The sequence below is a fragment of the Sciurus carolinensis genome, chromosome 6, assembly GCF_902686445.1.
Source record: "Sciurus carolinensis chromosome 6, mSciCar1.2, whole genome shotgun sequence".
NCBI classification, from domain to species: domain Eukaryota; kingdom Metazoa; phylum Chordata; class Mammalia; order Rodentia; family Sciuridae; genus Sciurus; species Sciurus carolinensis.
In genome coordinates, this window is record NC_062218.1 from 29,935,110 (window position 1) to 29,953,381 (window position 18,272).

General features: G+C 36.3%; 1 protein-coding gene across 3 annotated transcripts in view; it reads left to right on the forward strand.

The window, feature by feature from the left end:
- Dnajc21 (DnaJ heat shock protein family (Hsp40) member C21) overlaps positions 1 to 18,026 on the forward strand; it is a 36,143-nt gene extending 18,117 nt beyond the window's left edge. The window contains exons 8-13 of one of the 3 annotated variants that reach the window (XR_007109186.1): positions 996 to 1,154; positions 1,547 to 1,589; positions 13,036 to 13,208; positions 15,442 to 15,517; positions 16,026 to 16,422; positions 17,742 to 18,026. Coding sequence is in view for 2 of the 3 variants with exons in the window: in XM_047556653.1 (XP_047412609.1) it covers positions 996 to 1,154; positions 1,547 to 1,589; positions 13,036 to 13,208; positions 15,442 to 15,517; positions 16,026 to 16,190 (616 nt within the window). In the remaining variant the exon portion in view is untranslated. Of the gene's footprint in view, positions 1 to 995; positions 1,155 to 1,546; positions 1,590 to 13,035; positions 13,209 to 15,441; positions 15,518 to 15,780; positions 15,913 to 16,025; positions 16,502 to 17,741 lie in introns of those variants that run through there. The other 2 variants (XM_047556654.1, XM_047556653.1) reach the window with 2 other exon arrangements.
- Positions 18,027 to 18,272: the final 246 nt, after the last annotated feature.

Consider the following 18,272-nt stretch of genomic DNA (forward strand, 5'->3'; position numbering starts at 1 on the left):
TCTTTTTCTTGTTCTTTCAGTGCTAGGGTTGAAACCCAGTGTCTTTTGCATGCAAGGGAAGCACTATCATTAAGTTATATCCCAAGCCCAAGTTTCCTATTTTCTAGTTTATCTAACTCTAATGTTGTCAGCTCTATTTTGTGAAGTGCTTTTTAATTGCCTGTGGATACACAGAAATAACATTTTGTACAGTGTCAAATATGTGCCTGAACTTTTTTTTTTTTTTCTTTTTGCGGTGCTAGGGATTGAACCCAGGGCCTTGTGCTTGCGAGGCAGGCACTCTACCAACTGAGCTATATCCCCAGCCCCAATGTGCCTGAACTTAGATTCAGGGTGATAGTAGTGAGAAGGTATACCCCTCTTGAGAAGGTGAAAACCAACTGTTGAAAAAAGCAGAAGAAAGTAAACTACTCTTTTCCTTCAAGCCCTCATATCATCATTTCTCTAGAGGTATTCCTTTTGAAGTTAGAATGAGTACACAGCCATTTTCAGTGATCCCTGAAAGATGGTAGCATGGCCTGAAATACAGAAGCACTTTTAACAAATACTTAGTGATTGAAAGGAAATTGTGGAGAAAGCTCTAATTTTAAGAATTGAAAAATCATGTTGGTTACGTGTATGGCAAATGTTTTTTCCTTCTGTGGCCCTGACTTTTTGTTCTCATGGTGCATTTTGTTCAAGATTCTTAGTTTTATTTATTCATAAAAATAATATTTTCTTGAAATAAAAGTACAGAATCATGCATTAAGAGAAAATAATTGAAAAATCAAAATAACAGAATTTTTCAAGGAAAAAAATATAAAAGTTAAAAGGAAGAAAATGAGGGGAATGCTGAGATCCCGGGGCCTTAATAACTGGGCAGTCCTGTTCAACTTCTGTTGCTCTGTAAAAAAATCCCAAACATTTGGCAATTTCAACTTGGTGCAACTGTCCAGCAACTTACCTGGGAATATATGAACACTAGTGCAGCTACTCACATTAGGTTTTTCTTTCAGTATGAAGAATCATGAAAAGTCAAAGAAGCATCGGGAAATGGTTGCCTTGTTAAAACAACAATTGGAGGAAGAGGAAGAAAATTTTTCAGGATCTCATACAGACGAAAATCTATTGAATGCCAATTCTGAGGAAGAAATGGAAGATACACCAAAACAAAAGTACTTTCAAATTTCACTAGACATATTTGTCACAGTTAGAGATTATTTAAATGATGTTTTGTCTTTAAAATATTGTTATGCTAATATTTTTTCAGTCCCTTCTAGCTGATAGAACTTCATCATGTCAAAGTGGGTAAAGACATGATGTCAGATCTAATTTTTATAGAACATATTACTATATTAAAAGCAGTTTCATACCTAGGCAGTTGATATGCTGATTATTTAACCACTGTTATTCTCAAAGTGACAATATGAATATTTTGCATTTTAGTGCTTTACAATATTAAATACTTTAAAATTTTTCTTTACCTCTAATATTTCAGTATTTTTTTCTTTTCACTTGGTGAGTCTTCACAAAGTCAACCGACATTTTTATATGTATTTGCTCTTAGGCATTCTAAAAAGCAGAAGAAAAGGAAACAGAAACCAGCACAGGTATGTTGAAAAGATTTTATTAACATTAAATATCAATTATAAAGTTGCAGAACTTTTGCTTATTCCATTTAGCTTGTATTAAAGACGGGAGTTTCATTTCAAAATTTTATGTTGGTTGCAAAATTGATTAAAAGGAAGTGAAAGTATTTTCTTTATCCTGTGCTCCTCCCCTTATATACATGTAATTAATTTCTGTTTTGTGTTTAAATTTTTCATATGTAGAATTCTCCTGGTATGAATTAACTGAGTGCCATATTAAAAAAGTGTGGATACATCTGATAATAGGGCTTTTAAGTCAACTAAAATCTAAAAATAAGAATATCATTGTATTTCTAAGTTTATTCTACTAGTAACATCAGGGAAATATTGCAGAAGGAACATTTGGTTAAAAACTCATAATGAGTTATTGAAAAAATGTTTCTGTAACTCAGAAGTTTAAATATTTCACAATTGGTGTTCAAAATCAGTCTCTATCTTTAGTATTATGGTGTCGTTACACATGTCAAATACATCTTATGGATGACTCCAAACCTATGAAAACAGCAAGCTTATCCATTTTAGTAATCGTATTTGGTGGTTCTAAAGCAACTTGGTTTGATTTTGTATCATTTTAATGTAACCTAATTATATTAATAAGTAGTGAATATGTTTTAAAAACTTAGGAAACCTATTAATCGTTTTTCATAAGTTTAGATTTGACTTATTTATGGTTTCAATAACATATTGGGTAGTTTTTAATCATTTTCCTATTCCAAAAATGATATATGGTACAAATAAAACCACTGTTCAAATTGTAATTTAGAATTTTTTACTTTGATTATAAACTAGCATGGCAAATTATATACTCCTTTTATAAATTTACTTGTACCGTCGTCCACTCAAAGATGCTGTAATCACTTGTTTATTTGAGTCAGTACCACTAGAATAAGGACAATAAAGCAAAGGATTTATACTTAACCCAAGTCTGCCTTACTTTAATCATGGAGAATGGGTTCTATTGTTTGTAATAATAGATCCATGTTAGTGTTTTCTTAATTGACAAAATTGCTTCAAATGACCACCCCATTTTTTAACTCCACAGCTATATCTCTTTACAGCACCTCTTGTTTACAATTTCTGATTATATTGGGTTAAGATAAGTTTTATGTACCACTTTTCCTGGTATTTTCTAAGCTCTTTTGAAGGGAAAGGCAGTGTGGACCAAAGAGAAGCAGGCAGCAAATACTAAGAATTCTGGCCCTTCAAATTGGAAAAGTTTTCTATATGATTTAAAAAAAAAAAAGTTTTGTAAGCCAAAAAGGATTATGAAACAAAATCCAAGGATTAAAACTGAACAAAAACAAATACAAATGATCCTTACTGACAAAAAGAATTAATTCAACTTTTCAATGTGGATGCTAAGTTTTGAATTTTTGAACACAGTACTTTCTTTTATTTTAAATATATACATATATTTTTTTGGTTGTGGATGAACCTTTATTTTTATTTATTTAATTTTATGTAGTGCTGAGAATCGAACCCAGTGCCTCACACATGCTAAACTAGTGCTCTCCCACTGAACCACACCCCAGTCCCTGAACACAGTACTTTCTGAACTCCTTTCATGAGATAATAGTCAAAAGATAAAGTTAACTTCAAAGAAATTAAGTCTTGAACTTGTAGGGTTTTGGTAAAGTATTAATATGGTATTTCTTAAACTTTTGTATATTGTAGAATAGAGCAAGTGGATAAATATATTATGCAGGTAGAAACCAGATTCTCTGTGATAGAAGAGAAATATAAATTCAAATTAAGGGGAAGAGAGGAAGATTAGATTTGGAGATGTTGGTAGGAGCTCATAGTGTAAAACAGTAATGGCCTATAAAGCAGTGGCACCCCCCACAGCAGTGAGCAAACTTAACACTCACTTCTTGGTTTCTAAGTTCCCTTTCCCTGAAAAAGGAAGGCAGACTTGCTTTTGGGAGAAATGGATGATTCCAGAACTGAGACAGGGAAAGTGGAAGGTGAACCTAGAACAATTACGCTAGGTACTAAGGAAGTACTAAAAAACTAATGGGGATATATCATCAAACCTTAAGACCCTGCTTACAGAACTTGTCAATTTGCGAAAATATGAGTCATAAGAAGAAATAATGGTGATAGATTTTCACATATCAATTTTGTTCTAAAAAAATTCAGGTATCTATATTGAGTTTACAAAAAGGTTGGCAAAAGGGAAATGGGAAAACTTTATTAAAGAAGAATATGAGTTAATACAAATGTAAGTGGCATAGGTAATAGAGATAGAAATCACTGTTCTGCAACTACCAGTATAATAAATGATTCAGGCAAGAATTATAAATAGATTCCAAATGTATTGGGGCAATGACAGTTGTAGACAATATTCATTGTTTTAGTCAGTGCTTTTTTTACTGTGACCAAAAATCCCAGGAAGAACAATGTAGAGGAGGAAAACTTTATATTGGCTCACTCAGAGTTACCATCCATGGTTTGCCAGCTCTGAGCCTAGGAAGAGGTAGAACATAATGGCAGAAGAGCATGGTGGAGAAAGGCAGCTAGGACATGGTAGCCAGGAAGCAGAGAGAGAGAGAGCTGTGTTCACCCAGGGTCAAAGTAGAAGCCCCAAAGGCACACCCCTAATAACCCATTTCCTTGAGCCGTACCCTTCCTGTCTACATTTACCACCCAGTTAATTCCTATCAGTGGATTAATCCACTGATTAGGTTCCACCTCTTTTTTTTTTTTTTTATTGTAAACAAATGCGATACATGTTGTTTCTCTGTTTGTACATGGAGTAAAGGCATACCATTTGTGTAATCATAAATTTACATAGGGTAAGGTTGGTTGATTCATTCTGTTATTTTTTCCCTTCCCCCCACCCCTCCCACCCATCTTTTCCCTCTATATAGTCCTTCCTTCCTCCATTCTTGCCCCCTCCCTAACCCTAACTCTAACCCTAAAACTAACCCCTCCCACACCCCATTATGTGTCATCATTCACTTATCAGTGAGATCATTCTTCCTCTGGTTTTTTGAGATTGGCTTATCTCACTTAGCATGATATTCTCCAATTTCATCCATTTGCCAGCAAATGCCATAATTTTATCATTCTTTATGGCTGAGTAATATTCCATTGTATATATATGCCACAGCTTCTTCATCCATTCATCAGTTGAAGGGCATCTAGGTTGGTTCCACACTCTGGCTATTGTGAATTGAGCAGCTATGAACATTGATGTGGCTGTATCTCTGTAGTATGCTGATTGTAAGTCCTTTGGGTATAGGCCAAGGAGTGGGATAGCTGGGTCAAATGGTAGTTCCATTCCAAGTTTTCTAAGGAATCTCCATACTGCTTTCCAGAGTGGCTACACTAATTTGCAACCCCACCAGCAATGTATGAGTGTACCTTTTTCCCCACATCCTCACCAACACCTGTTGTTGCTTGTATTCTTGGTAATCGCCATTCTAATTGGGGTGAGATGGAATCTTAGGGTGGTTTTGATTTGCATTTCTCTTATTACTAGAGATGTTGAACATTTTTCCATATGTTTGTTGATTGCTTGTAGGTCTTCTTCTGTGAACTGTCTGTTCATTTCCTTAGCCCATTTGTTGATTGGGTTATTTGTATTCTTGGTGTTGAGTTTTTTGAGTTCTTTATAGATTCTGGAGATTAGTGCTCTATCTGAAGTATGATTGGCAAAGATTTTCTCCCACTCTGTAGGCTCTTTCTTCGCATTGCTGATAGTTTCCTTGCTGAGAGAAAGCTTTTTAGTTTGAATCTATCCCAGTTATTGATTCTTGCTTTTATTTCTTGTGCTATGGGAGTCCTGTTGAGGAAGTCTGGTCCTAAACCGACATGTTGAAGATCTGGACCTACTTTTTCTTCTATAAGATGCAGGGTCTCTGGTCTGATTCCGAGGTCCTTAATCCATTTTGAGTTTAGTTTCGTGCACGGTGAGAGTTATGGGTTTAGTTTCATTCTGTTGCATGTGGATTTCCAATTTTCCCAGCACCATTTGTTGAAGAGGCTCTCTTTTCTCCATTGCATATTTTTTGGCCCCTTTGTCTAGTATGAGAAAATTGTATTTATTTGGGTTTGTTTCCGTGTCCTCTATTCTGTACCATTGATCTACCTGTCTATTTTGGTACCAATACCATGCCATTTTTGTTACTATTGCTTTGTAGTATAGTTGAAATTATGGTATTGCAATACCCCCAGCTTCATTTTTCCTGTGAAGGATTGCTTTAGCTATTCTGGGTTTCTTATTCTTCCAGATGAATTTCATGATTGCTTATTCTATTTCTGTAAGGTACGTCATTGGGATTTTAATTGGAATTGCATTGAATCTGTATAGCACTTTTGGTAGTATGGCCATTTTGACAATATTGATTCTGCCTATCCAGGAACATGGGAGATCTTTCCATCTTCTAAGGTGTTCTTTAATTTCTTCCTTTAGTGTTCTGTAGTTCTCATTGTAGAGGTCTTTCACCTCTTTGGTTAGATTGATTCCCAAGTATTTTATTTTTTTCGAAGCTATTATGAATGGGGTAGTTTTCCTAACTTCTCTTTCTGAAGATTCATCACTTATGTATAAAAATGCATTAGATTTATGAGCATTGATCTTATATCCCGCTACTTTACTGAATTCACTTATGAGTTCTAAAAGTTTTCTGGTGGAATTTCCTGGTTCCTCTAAGTATATAATCATATCATCAGCAAATAGGGATATTTTGAGTTCTTCTTTTCCTATTTATATCCCTTGAATTTCTTTGGTCTGTGTAATTGCTCTGGCTAGAGTATCAAGGATGATATTGAATAGAAGTGGTAAAAGAGGGCATCCCTGCCTTGTTACAGATTTTAGGGGGAATGCTTTCAGTTTTTTACCATTTAGAATGATATTAGCCATGGGCTTAGTGTAGATGGCCTTTACAATGTTAAGGAATGTTCCCACTATCCCTATTTTTTCTAGTGTTTTGAGCATGAAGGGGTGCTGTATTTTATCAAATGCTTTTTCTGCATCTATTGAAATAATCATGTGATTCTTGACTTTAAGTCTGTTGATATGGTGAATTACATTATTGATTTCCTGATGTTGAACCAACCTTGCATCTCTGGGATGAAACCCACTTGATCATGGTGCACTATCTTTTTAATATGTTTTTGTATGCGATTTGCTAAAATTTTGTTGAGAATTTTTGAATCGATGTTCATTAAGGATATTGGTCTAAAATTTTCTTTCCTCGATGTGTCTCTGTCTAGTTTAGGTATCAGGGTGATATTGGCTTCATAGAATGACTTTGGGAGAGTTCCCTCCTCTTCTGTTTCATGGAATACTTTGAAAAGTATTGGAATGAGCTCTTCTTTAAAGGTTTTGTAGAACTCGGCTGAGAACCCATCAGGTCCTGAACTTTTCTTTGTTGGTAGGCTTTTGATGACTTCTTCTATTTCATTACTTGAAATTGGTCTATTTAAATTGTGTATGTCCTCCTCATTTAGTTTAGGCAATTCATATGTCTCTAGAAACTTGTTGATATCTTCAAAATTTTCTATTTTGTTGGAGTATAGATTTTCAAAATAGCTTCTAATTATGTTTTGTATTTCAATCGTGTCTGTTGTGATATTTCCTTGTTCATTCCGAATTTTGGTGATTTGGGTTTTCTCTCGTCTTCTCTTTGTTAGTGTGGCCAAGGGTTTATCAATTTTGTTTCTTTTTTCGAAGAACCAACTATTTATTTTATCAATTTTTTGTATTGTTTCTTTTGTTTCAATTTCGTTGATTTCAGCTCTGAGTTTAACTATTTCCTGTCTTCTACTACTTTTGGTGTTGGTCTGTTCTTTTTCTAGGGCTTTGAGCTGTAGTGTTAGGTCATTTATTTGTTGAGTTTTACTTCTTTTATTGAATGCGCTCCATGAAATAAATTTTCCTCTAAGTACTGCTTTCATAGTGTCCCAGAGATTTTGATATGATGTTTCTTTGTTCTCATTTACCTCTAAGAATTTTTTAATTTCCTTCCTAATATCTTCTGTTATCCATTCATCATATAATAGCATATTGTTTAATCTCCAGGTGTTGGAGTAATTTCTGTTTTTTACTCTTTCATTTATTTCTAATTTCAATCCATTATGATCTGATAGAATACAAAGTAGTGTCTCTATCTTCTTGTATTTGCTAACATTAGCTTTGTGGCATAATATATGGTCTGTTTTAGAGAAGGATCCATGTGCTGCTGAGAAGAAAGTGTATTCACTCTTCGTTGGATGGTATATTCTATAAATGTCTGTTAAGTCTAAATTATTGATTGTGTTATTGAGTTCCATGGTTTCTTTGTTCAATTTTTGTTTGGAAGATCTGTCCAGTGGTGAGAGAGTCATGTTAAAATCCCCTAGTATTATTGTATTATGGTCTATTTGGTTTCTGAGATTGAGAAGGATTTGTTTGACATACATGGATGAGCCACTGTTTGGGGTATAGATATTTATGATTGTTATGTCTTGCTGATTTATGGTTTCCTTAAGCAGTATGAAATGTCCTTCTTTATCCCTTCTGACTAACTTTGGCTTGAAGTCCACATTATCTGAAATGAGGATGGATACCCCAGCTTTTTTGCTGAGTCCATGTGCATGGTATGTTTTTTCCCATCCTTTCACCTTTAGTCTATGGGTATATCTTTCTATGAGATGAGTCTCTTGTAGGCAACATATTGTTGGATCTTTCTTTTTGATCCAATCTGCCAGTCTATGTCTTTTGATTGATGAATTCAGGCCATTAATATTCAGGGTTATTATTGAGATATGATTTGTATTCCCGGTCATTTGACTCATTTATATTTTTATTTATTTATTTTTGACACGACTTGGTTCCTCCTTTATTTGACAGTTCCTTTAGGATAGCTCCTCCCTTTGCTGATTTGCTTCTTTGTTTTTTATCTCTTCCTCACGGAATATTTTGCTGAGAATGTTCTGTAATGCTGGCTTTCTTTTTGTAAATTCTTTTAGCTTTTGTTTATCATGGAAAGATTTTATTTCATCGTCAAATCTGAAGGTAAGTTTTCCTGGGTATAAGATTCTTGGTTGGCATCCATTTTCTTTCAGGGCTTGGTAAATGTTGTTCCAGGCCCTTCTAGCTTTTAAGGTCTGGATTGAAAAATCTGCTGATATCCGTATTGGTCTCCCACTGAATGTAATTTGGTTCTTTTCTCTCACAGCCTTTCAAATTCTGTCTTTATTTTGTATGTTAGGTATTTTCATTATAATGTGCCTTGGTGTGGGTCTGTTGTAATTTTGTATGTTTGGAGTTCTATAAGCCTCTTGAACTTGATTTTCCATTTCATTCTTCAGATTTGGGAAATTTTCTGAAATTATTTCATTGAATAGATTGTTCATTCCTTTGGTTTGTTTCTCTAAGCCTTCCTCAATCCCAACAATTCTTAAATTTGACCTTTTCATGATATCCCATAGTTCTTGGAGATTCCGTTCATGATTTCTTACCATCTTCTCTGTTTGGTCAACTTTGTTTTCAAGGTTAAGTATTTTTTCTTCAATATCTGAGGTTCTGTCTTCCAGGTGTTCTATCCTATTTGTTGTGCTTTCTATGGAGTTCTTAATTTGGTTTATCGTTTCCGTCATTTCAAGGATTTCTGTTTGGTTTTTTTTCAATATCTCTAACTCTTTATTGAAATGATCTTTTGCTTCCTGTATTTGCTCTTTTAACTGTCGATTGGTGCGATCATTCAATAACTGCATTTGCTCTTTCATTTCATTGTTTGCTTCCCTTATCATGTTAATTATGTACATTCTGAACTCCCTTTCTGACATTTCTTCTGCCGTGTTCTCATTGGATTTTATTGATGTAACATCTAGATTTGTTTGAGGCATTTTCTTCCCTTGTTTTCTCGTATTGTTCAGGAATCAGTGGACTGCTGAGATGTTGCAGATTTCCTCTGTTGACTTATAATGTCCCTGAAGATTGCTAGTATATCCCCTCTTATCCTTCAGTAGCCTGAAGTCTTGGAGGAAGTTGATAATGCGGTGCTCCCCAAGGAAGCTCCCTCTCTAGGGGTGGTGGTCTTCAGGTGGGGTATATTCCCTGCTAGTGGGCAGAGGTGCCTCCACTTGTTGACCAATGGTCAACCAAAGGGGAACTAGGCTTCGGGCTGAGGCAAGGCCTGTTTGGGCCTGTGTCTCTGGTTTTACCGTCCTTGTGGGAAAACCTCACCCGGCAGGGAAGACTCACCCGGTGGGGAGGTCTCGCTGGTCAATTCCCCTGTTGGAGGTTCCCCTCAATCCACAACTACCACCTGGGCAGGACAGCCTTCCCAGGCAACGTTCCCAGGGGCCCGGACCTACCTCCTGGGCCTGGGAGCCTTGCCTTTCGCAGACGAGTCTCCTTAGGCTTCCCCTCCTCAGAGAAGCTGCCCACAGTCCTGGAACCTTTGCTCCGCCCCTCAGCTTGTCTCTGTGCAGCTCTTCCACCGAGAAGCCACCTAGGTCCCTGCTCTGCACCTAATCACCTGCCTATGTGGCCCCTCCTCTTGGCAGCCGCCAAAGCCCAGCGGGTTGCTCTGAAACCAAGTGCTGTGCTGAGCGGCCTCCTCTGCAAACCTCCCAGTTGTCCTTGTTCACTGCTCCAGCGGGGGGAGGGGTGTCTTGCCGGGCTACTCTACTTCACAAAGTTCCCTGCGTTCCGGGACTACCACCCCCATCCGGGACGCCTCCCCAACGGAAGAGACTCACCCGGCGGCTTTGAGTTGGTCCCAAGTCTCTCAATATCTCCTCTTTTGAATCCTGAGTCCTGGAGCAACATGAAATGCAGCCACCCTCTAGTCCGCCATCTTGAAACCTCCAGGTTCCACCTCTTGTCTGATCATTTTGCCTATGAAAATTCTTTTACTGTCTTACACATAAGCTTTTGTGTAACTAAAATTTTAACACAATACTCATTTGAACTTCTTCTTCACAACTAAATCATAAAGTTCTGCCTCTGGCCCCCTTTTAAAAGCCCACTCCTATCTCACAATGCAAAATACACTTAGTCCATTTACAAGAGTCCCCAAAGACTTGACAGGTTCAGCCTTGCCCAAAAGTCCAAATCCAAAATCTCATCTGAGACCCAAGGCAAATTCTCAGATGCTTTCCCCTATAAAAATCAAAAGCAAATTTTATATATCCATGTATAATGGCACAGAGTAAACATTTCTGTTCCAAAAGGTAGAAATGGGGAGCATAGAGAGAAGGTTTGGAACAAAAGCAAGATTGAAAATCCATCAGGGCAAACAAGATTTGTAGCTCCACGTTCAGCATTTGATGCAACTGACATTGTGGTATTTTCTCCAAAAGACTTATAGAGCACCACCCTATGACCCTTGCCAGCATGGTCTCTCTCTTGACTTGTTTCCACTGGATTCCTACACCTTTCCTTAGCAGACATACCATGTTACTAGCATCCTTTAATCTGGGGGGTTCTTGTACAGCTTTGGCTTATTCTCACATCTTTATGCATTTCAAAGGCAAAATGTAAAAACTCTGACTTCACTATACTTTGCCTGGTTTTCCCAGGCCTGCCTTTGAAATCTCAGTGGAAGCCTCCATGACCCCCTGACTCCAGCATCTTACATTTCTGCAGAATCAGCACCATGTGATTGATGCCAGTCTCCCACCATCTCTAGCAGTATCCAAGTCTCCTGGGACTATGATTGCAGCAGCTTCTGAATGCCTGGGTGACTAAGCACAGTGAAACAATTTCCTAGGCCTCCCTTGCAATCATAGTGCCCTCATTTCTTCTCAAAAGAATTTTTACTTTTATACCCTTGAACCTAAAATGGGTGTGGTCTAGCCAATTCCTAAGATGCCTTCAAGCCATATTTCCCATTGTCTCTATGCAAAGTGCCTTATCGTTAGTGGTTGTAATGCCTCTTAACAGCCACAACATCTTTAACCCAGTTTTACTCACTTTTCTGGCCAAACTCCAAGTTTCTCAGATTTTTTTGCTCTGCTCTCTGCTCCTGATCACAATAAACTTGGCTAAAAGCTGCCGGCAATATCTATGCCACTACCTGAATGCTGTTCTGCCTTGAAATTTCCTCTGCTAGATTAATTAGTGCATCACCTTTAAATTCAGCCTCATAAAGTCTCAGAACAGGGGGAAAATGTAGACAGCTTTTTTGCCAGAATATAACATAAATGACCTCTGGTTCAATTTCCAGTAGAATTCTCCTCTTCGGAAACCCCATGAGCCTAGTCTTTACTCTCCACAGTCCTATTGGCATTGTGGTCTCAGCTCCCACCAAAATTGCCCATAAACCTACTTATAACAATTCTACAACTTTTCCAGCTTGTATCTTTATCTCCAAACTTTTCAAATCCTCCCACCCCTAAACCAGCTACAAAGGTTTCTGAACCAGGTGGTCAGGTCATCATAGCAATGACACTGCTTCTCAGTTCAAATTCTGTTTTTGTTATCTTTGAGTCACTGACCAATATACCCAATAAGAAAAATTTCAAGGAGGAAGTTTATTTTGGGCCCACAGTTTCAGAAATTTAGTTCATGGTCAGCCAACTCTATAGTGCTGGGCCTGAGGTGAGGCAGAATATCAACAGAAGGGCATGGTGGAGGAAAGCAGATTGGGACCTGATATCAGGAAGCAGAGAGGATTGTACACACCAGAGACAAAATATAAAATCCAAAGGTATGCCAGTAATAACCTACTTCCTCCAGCCACGTCCTCTCTGCCTATAGTTACTACCCAGTTAATCCATGTCAGTGGATTAATCCATTTTTGCATTGTTTCAAACATGAGCTTTTGGGGGAACACTCATTATATGATCTCTAAAGGTAGAATTAGGTATAATATTTACACTTTTTTTAGTGTTTTGTTTCCTGACTATAAAAAAGAATGGTTGCAGCCAGGCATGGTAGCACATACCTGTAATCCCAGTGACTCAGAAGGATGAGGCAGGAGGTTCATAAGTTCAAAGCCAGCCTCAGCAAAAGTGAAGCACAAAGCCAACTCAGTGAGACACTGTCTCTAAGTAAAATACAAAATAGGGCTGGGGATGTGGCTCAGTGGACAAGTGCCCCTGAGTTCAATCCCCAGTACTCTCCACCACCCTGCAAAAAAATAATAGTTGTTTGTTGCTAATCAGTTGAAAAATATGAAAAAGTGTAAATATTATCCCTAATTAAATTGTGATTGGACATTTATGTAAAATTCTTCCATTTTTGCAATTATTTTTTACATAATTAAGAGAATCTTAGAAAGATATTCTAAAGCTCCATGAGTGGAGCTACTCCTTGTCTGACTTACTTATTTCTCCTTTTTATTTCCTGAAATGTACTCCTACTAGAGTATATGGGACATTATCAATTTATTATAACATTTGATAATATAAGAAACCAGTATTGTTAGATATGTTTGTTTTTTGATGGCATATACATTTTCTTGCCTAGAATTACGATGACAATTTCAATGAAAATGGACCTGGAGAAGGAGTAAAGGTTGATCCAGAAAATATCAACTTAAATCAAAACAGTGCCAAAGAATTAGAAGTTATTCCCCAAGAAAATGCCAATGTCACAGAGACCATTGAAGCTTGTGATGATCCAAAAAGTGAAGCTAAAAGGTAAGTCAGAGTTGTATATTATTTTCTAATTACTGGATATTGATAGTAAGGATAGCTTTGCATATATCAAAAATCTTCTTTCTATGAATAAGTATAAACTGTACATAATATAGACATAAAGACATACACATGCACATGAATCAGACTTGTTAGAAACAGAATCCTGGAGTACTATGCTCACAGTTCAGCAACATGACAACAAGCACTCTGATTCAGTTCGTTTTCCTTATACTGCTCTTGTTTTTATTTTGTCCTTGACACTCAAATGAGAACAAAGTCCAGTTTTCCACCCTGACTACCCTGGCGCATCACCAGGTAAATCTTCATGCTTGGGATAGCATGCCGTTCAACGCCATGGTGTTGTCAGAGCACCGGTCAGCAGCTTGGGTCTTCCCTGCTCAAAGAAGCCCCGGGGTCCTGTTGCTGCCAGAGACCATGGTGGTGGGTTAGAGGAAAGTCTGGCTCAGGGAAAAGATCCAGTCCTTTTCCTTCTCCTTCTCCTTGTCTGTTTTCCTTGTCCTCCCCATCCTTCTCTGTTCCTCTAGAATACAGAGTTATTTCTTATTCCTTGAGGAAAGATTTGAACAGTAAATAGCCTTAGGTTTCTGTTCTCTTGAAAAATAGCTAATGACTAAGTACAAGAGTAAAGTGGGAGTATTAGTTGAAAAGCTCAATGCTGGAGCTGAAGTGATGGGGCAATGGAGTACATTTTGGGGGTGTAAGGAATTCATGAAGAGTAGCATGAATGAGGGAAACACATGAATGAGGCCTATAATTGTACTCTAGCTGTAGAAAATGGAGGAGAAAGAACTACACAGCTAGTAGATGCTAGGTGTTTGTTCCTATTTTACAAATGGGGGTACTGAATCTCAGGTTAATTTGTCTAAGGACAAGAGTTGGTAGGTGGAAAAGCTGACTGTTAATCCCTTTCTGTCTGACTAGTCACTTGAAGGCACCCAGAATGTCTGTGTCATTGGGATTTGAGTGTCCTGTACAGGTCCCTTGGGCTGCTTGGAGGGTGTGAGGAGTGGGCCATGAAGTGGAGCTTGAGGAATGGTAGGTTTGAGATAGATTCATTACCACTCCACCCTCCAACTGGCCTAACTGTGGGATTGTCCTACAGGAGCCTCTGCTGCTTCTCTGCAGTGATGCAGACACTGTGGCTACTTAGAAGCACTTCATTAAAAAGTGTATATATTTTTTTTAAAATAAATGTTTTAACCTTAGTAGCAATATTGTACAATATGATAAATTGTCAGGGATATTGCCCAAGTTTTTTAGACATATTTGTGGCATATCTGTGATGATTTTTGTAAATTATTAAGTTTCATCTATTGCCTATTATGCCATTGTGTTCTCTTCTTGATGCTTCCAAAGCTGGCTGAATGGTGCATGCTGTTACATTATATTCCTAATAAGCAGCTTTTAAATGTGTAGGCAATTTAACCTGATACAGACCCTGGGTTTCTGCTTGAACAATAGTGTACCCATGAAGTACTTGGAAACATTATCATAACTCACCATTATAACTTGTCCAGTCCATTTTATAAATGTAGTTGTACCCAAAGTTTTACTCTAGAAATTTATCACAAATGAACAAGAGTATAAAATAAATTAAGGTTCATAGAAAGGAGATTATATAGAGAAATATTCAGGAGTTCAAGCAGAACAGGAAGAACCTGACTGCTCAGTCAGGCAGTTTCTGGTTTAAAGGGTATAGGGGGAAAGCCCACCAGATCAGGACATCCTTTGTTAATGAAAGTAAATTTCCTACATTGAACAAATTTTAATTTTATGAAAAATTCATTAAAATGTCTCTTGAATGACCAGGCTCAAGAAGTTGATGTTTTTGTGGAACCATACTTAGTGTCATAGATTATTATTACTTCTGATTGATTATGAAGATGACTTGCTTCAATAAATGTAGTATTAAGTGCTTTGCTTTTTATAAAAATGCATGGTATAAATGTTCAGATATTTTAGGGGCATTGTTTTTGTTTTTGTTTCAACTGTTTTAAGTAAATTACTTGATCTTTGTGCCAGATTTGTTATTTAATTTAATCTCTACATATGCTTTTTAAAGCTGATCATTGCAGATGTGAAGATTAAATTAGCCATTTCAATTAATGAACTAGCCTTTAAAGTACATCTCATCTTTTATTGTTTTTAAAAGCAAGATGACAGTTAAAAGGGGTGTATTATTTTGTATTATGCTGAATAATTTATTTTCTAGTGTTCCTAAACCCAAAGGAAAGAAAACCAAAGATGTGAAAAAATCTGTCAAAGTACCTGCTGAACCACAAATACTGGTAAGTCAAAACCATATTCACATTCTTTGGTGGGACGTGTTTAAGCAGCATAGTGTTCTAAAGATAAAAATGTGTTTTGGGTGAGCCCTTCTCCAAAGAATCTGCAATGTGTGGACCCATCATTGGTTTTGTATGCTAAAGGCAGAATTTATATATCTACTACTATCATTTCTTTTCCTTCTAAATAAGAAGTACATTGGAAATATTAGATACTAGAATAGTTACTGTTTATATTGTGATCTAAACTGTATCAAATTCTGAAGATTAGTTATGAAGCACAAATAACTTCTCCAGTCTGGTGCATGCCATTGAAAATCTCAGAATCCATAGAGCTGATGGTATTGGTGGATGGGATTTAACTTCCAGGAACATTTGCCTTTGTTGCACCTGTTTTGGTAAATATTTTTTTTTTAAAAAAATCTTTATTTTGAAGATATTTGATGTTTAAACACTGCTCTGAGGTGATAACATTTGGTTTTATTTATGTTTTTTTTTTTTCCCTTCTCAGAATGATGTTCTTATCAGCTGTACAACCTGCCATAGTGAATTTCCATCCCGGAATAAACTTTTTGATCATCTAAAAGCTACAGGTCATGCAAGAGCACCTCCATCTTCATCTTTAACCAGTGTAACAAGTAGTCGAAGCAAGAAAGAGAAACGTAAAAACAGATAGAAATTCAGCCAACGCGCTTTTTGTTTTTTAACTGTCTCTAGATTTTGAAACCAAAAACTGAACTGAAATCATCTAAAGAGTTAAAATTTCAGTGATCTGCAATTTATTGCATTGTGGAAGATTATTTTTATCTTGTAAAGACATTTTTTGTTTAATATATATTTTTTAAACATTTCACTAGTGATTGAATTCTACTTTTGCCATCTGAATTGACTTGAATGTCTTAAAACAGGTAAATATTTTAAAGTGTGTACCTTGATTTCTCACATGGAAAGAGATGTACAGGGAGAATTAAATTATTTTAACACATACGAATGCTCCTTTTTGTTTCATTCTGTGAATTTCACACCATGTATTTATATTTATTGCTTTTAAATTTTGATTTGTAATCTGTCAGAAACTCAGATCTTTTAAAAATCATCCTAGTTTTCTTTTCTACCTGACACTACGACTCCAGTGCTTATTTTAAAATAAGCAATTGTCAAGTACAGTGTTCTTTTTCTTCTCAAGGACAGTGATGGGTGGGAGCCGATGCAATATGTATAGTTGTGTTTTGGGGAGAATATCTCAAAGCCAGGTATAATACCTGAAGTCCCTACTACTCAGGAGGTGGAGGCAGGAAGTGGGGGGTCACAAGTTCAAGGCTAGCCTGGGCAATTTAGCAAGACCCTGTCTCAAAATAAAATAAAAAGGGCTATTGATATAGCTTAGCTGTAGAGCACTTGTGTAGCATACATGAAGCCCTGGGTTCAATCCCTAGTACTGCAAAAAAAGATTTGATTTGGTAATTATCAGTAAGATACATTTTTTTGTTGTTTTTTGTTTTTCAATTCTGATTTGAATTGTGAAGGTGGAGGCAAATTAACTTATTTGGCACCTTCTCCTTAGACATGGTGATGCCTGTGAAAGTAACAGGTAGCAGATGGTTCAGAATTTTACCAACTCCTTAACACAGGATATGTTCTTCATTTTTTTTTTTTCATCATTCAATGGAAAGAAGCTTTCTTAATGAAAGATATCTGAATAGGTCTGAAATTCAAAGCCATCTATTCTGTAGCAGTTGTGGATATAAAATCAAAAAGAATATAGAAAATCATTATAACTGTATAACCAAATACAAGGTACAAATAAGTAATGAGTCAATTTTAGGATGGATTAAATAGGCCATTCTTTAAATTGGTCTTGAAAGTAATTTTAAACTTACTAGCTTGAAAATGTGTACTTTCTGTTCCATGAGATTATTTCTATTCTTACATCCTCAAATCTTCAAATGAATGAAATGTCAATATGTTTAAGCTCTAAAATATTATGAATCCTCAATGGCAAGGTCTTTCTTTTCTGATAGCCTCATCATAAGAATTGGTGAGTTAGATCATTCTTTTATTGATTTAAAAATATGCATTTGAGCCTTAATTTTTTTTTCTTTTCCATTTAAAGATTTGTTTTTGTTGTGGGGGTTGTGGTTTTTTGTGTGTGTGTGTTTTGTTTTGTTTTTTAACCTTTCTGTTGTTAACTACTATTACTAATTCCTTGCAATTGCTCTTTCCCCAGCTTTCTCCATCTCTTCAGGGGCAATACTAGCCAGTTTTGTATCTTCTGATCTTTTCCTCCCAGGCTTCATCTGAACACCGTCTACCTTCCTATAATATGAACTAGATGAAGTTGATCATAATTATGAATAGGAATATTAGTAAATAGAAGCACATGTAAGTCACATATTATTATACAGTGAAAAAAATATAAAGATTTCTTGAAAGGCATAGAGTGTCCTATCAATGTCCTTCAGACCTTCTTTGCTTTCCTTCGTATTGACCATGATGGTGTTTAATTTGTTTTTGCTTTATGAGAGTATCAATTAGAGTTATTTGTCACTGTTACTTGACTTGACAAAAAAATCAACTTTAATTTTCAAAAGATCTTCATCAGTTTTGATTTTGTTTCTAATCTGTTGTAATGTTGATTAATCATCTCTTCATCTTCTTTATCTCGAAACATTTCTTAGTGTAATAGTATTATCTCCATTTACCATAGAGGATCATTATGAAGGTGAAATAAAATAGTATACATGAAAACACTTTTTAA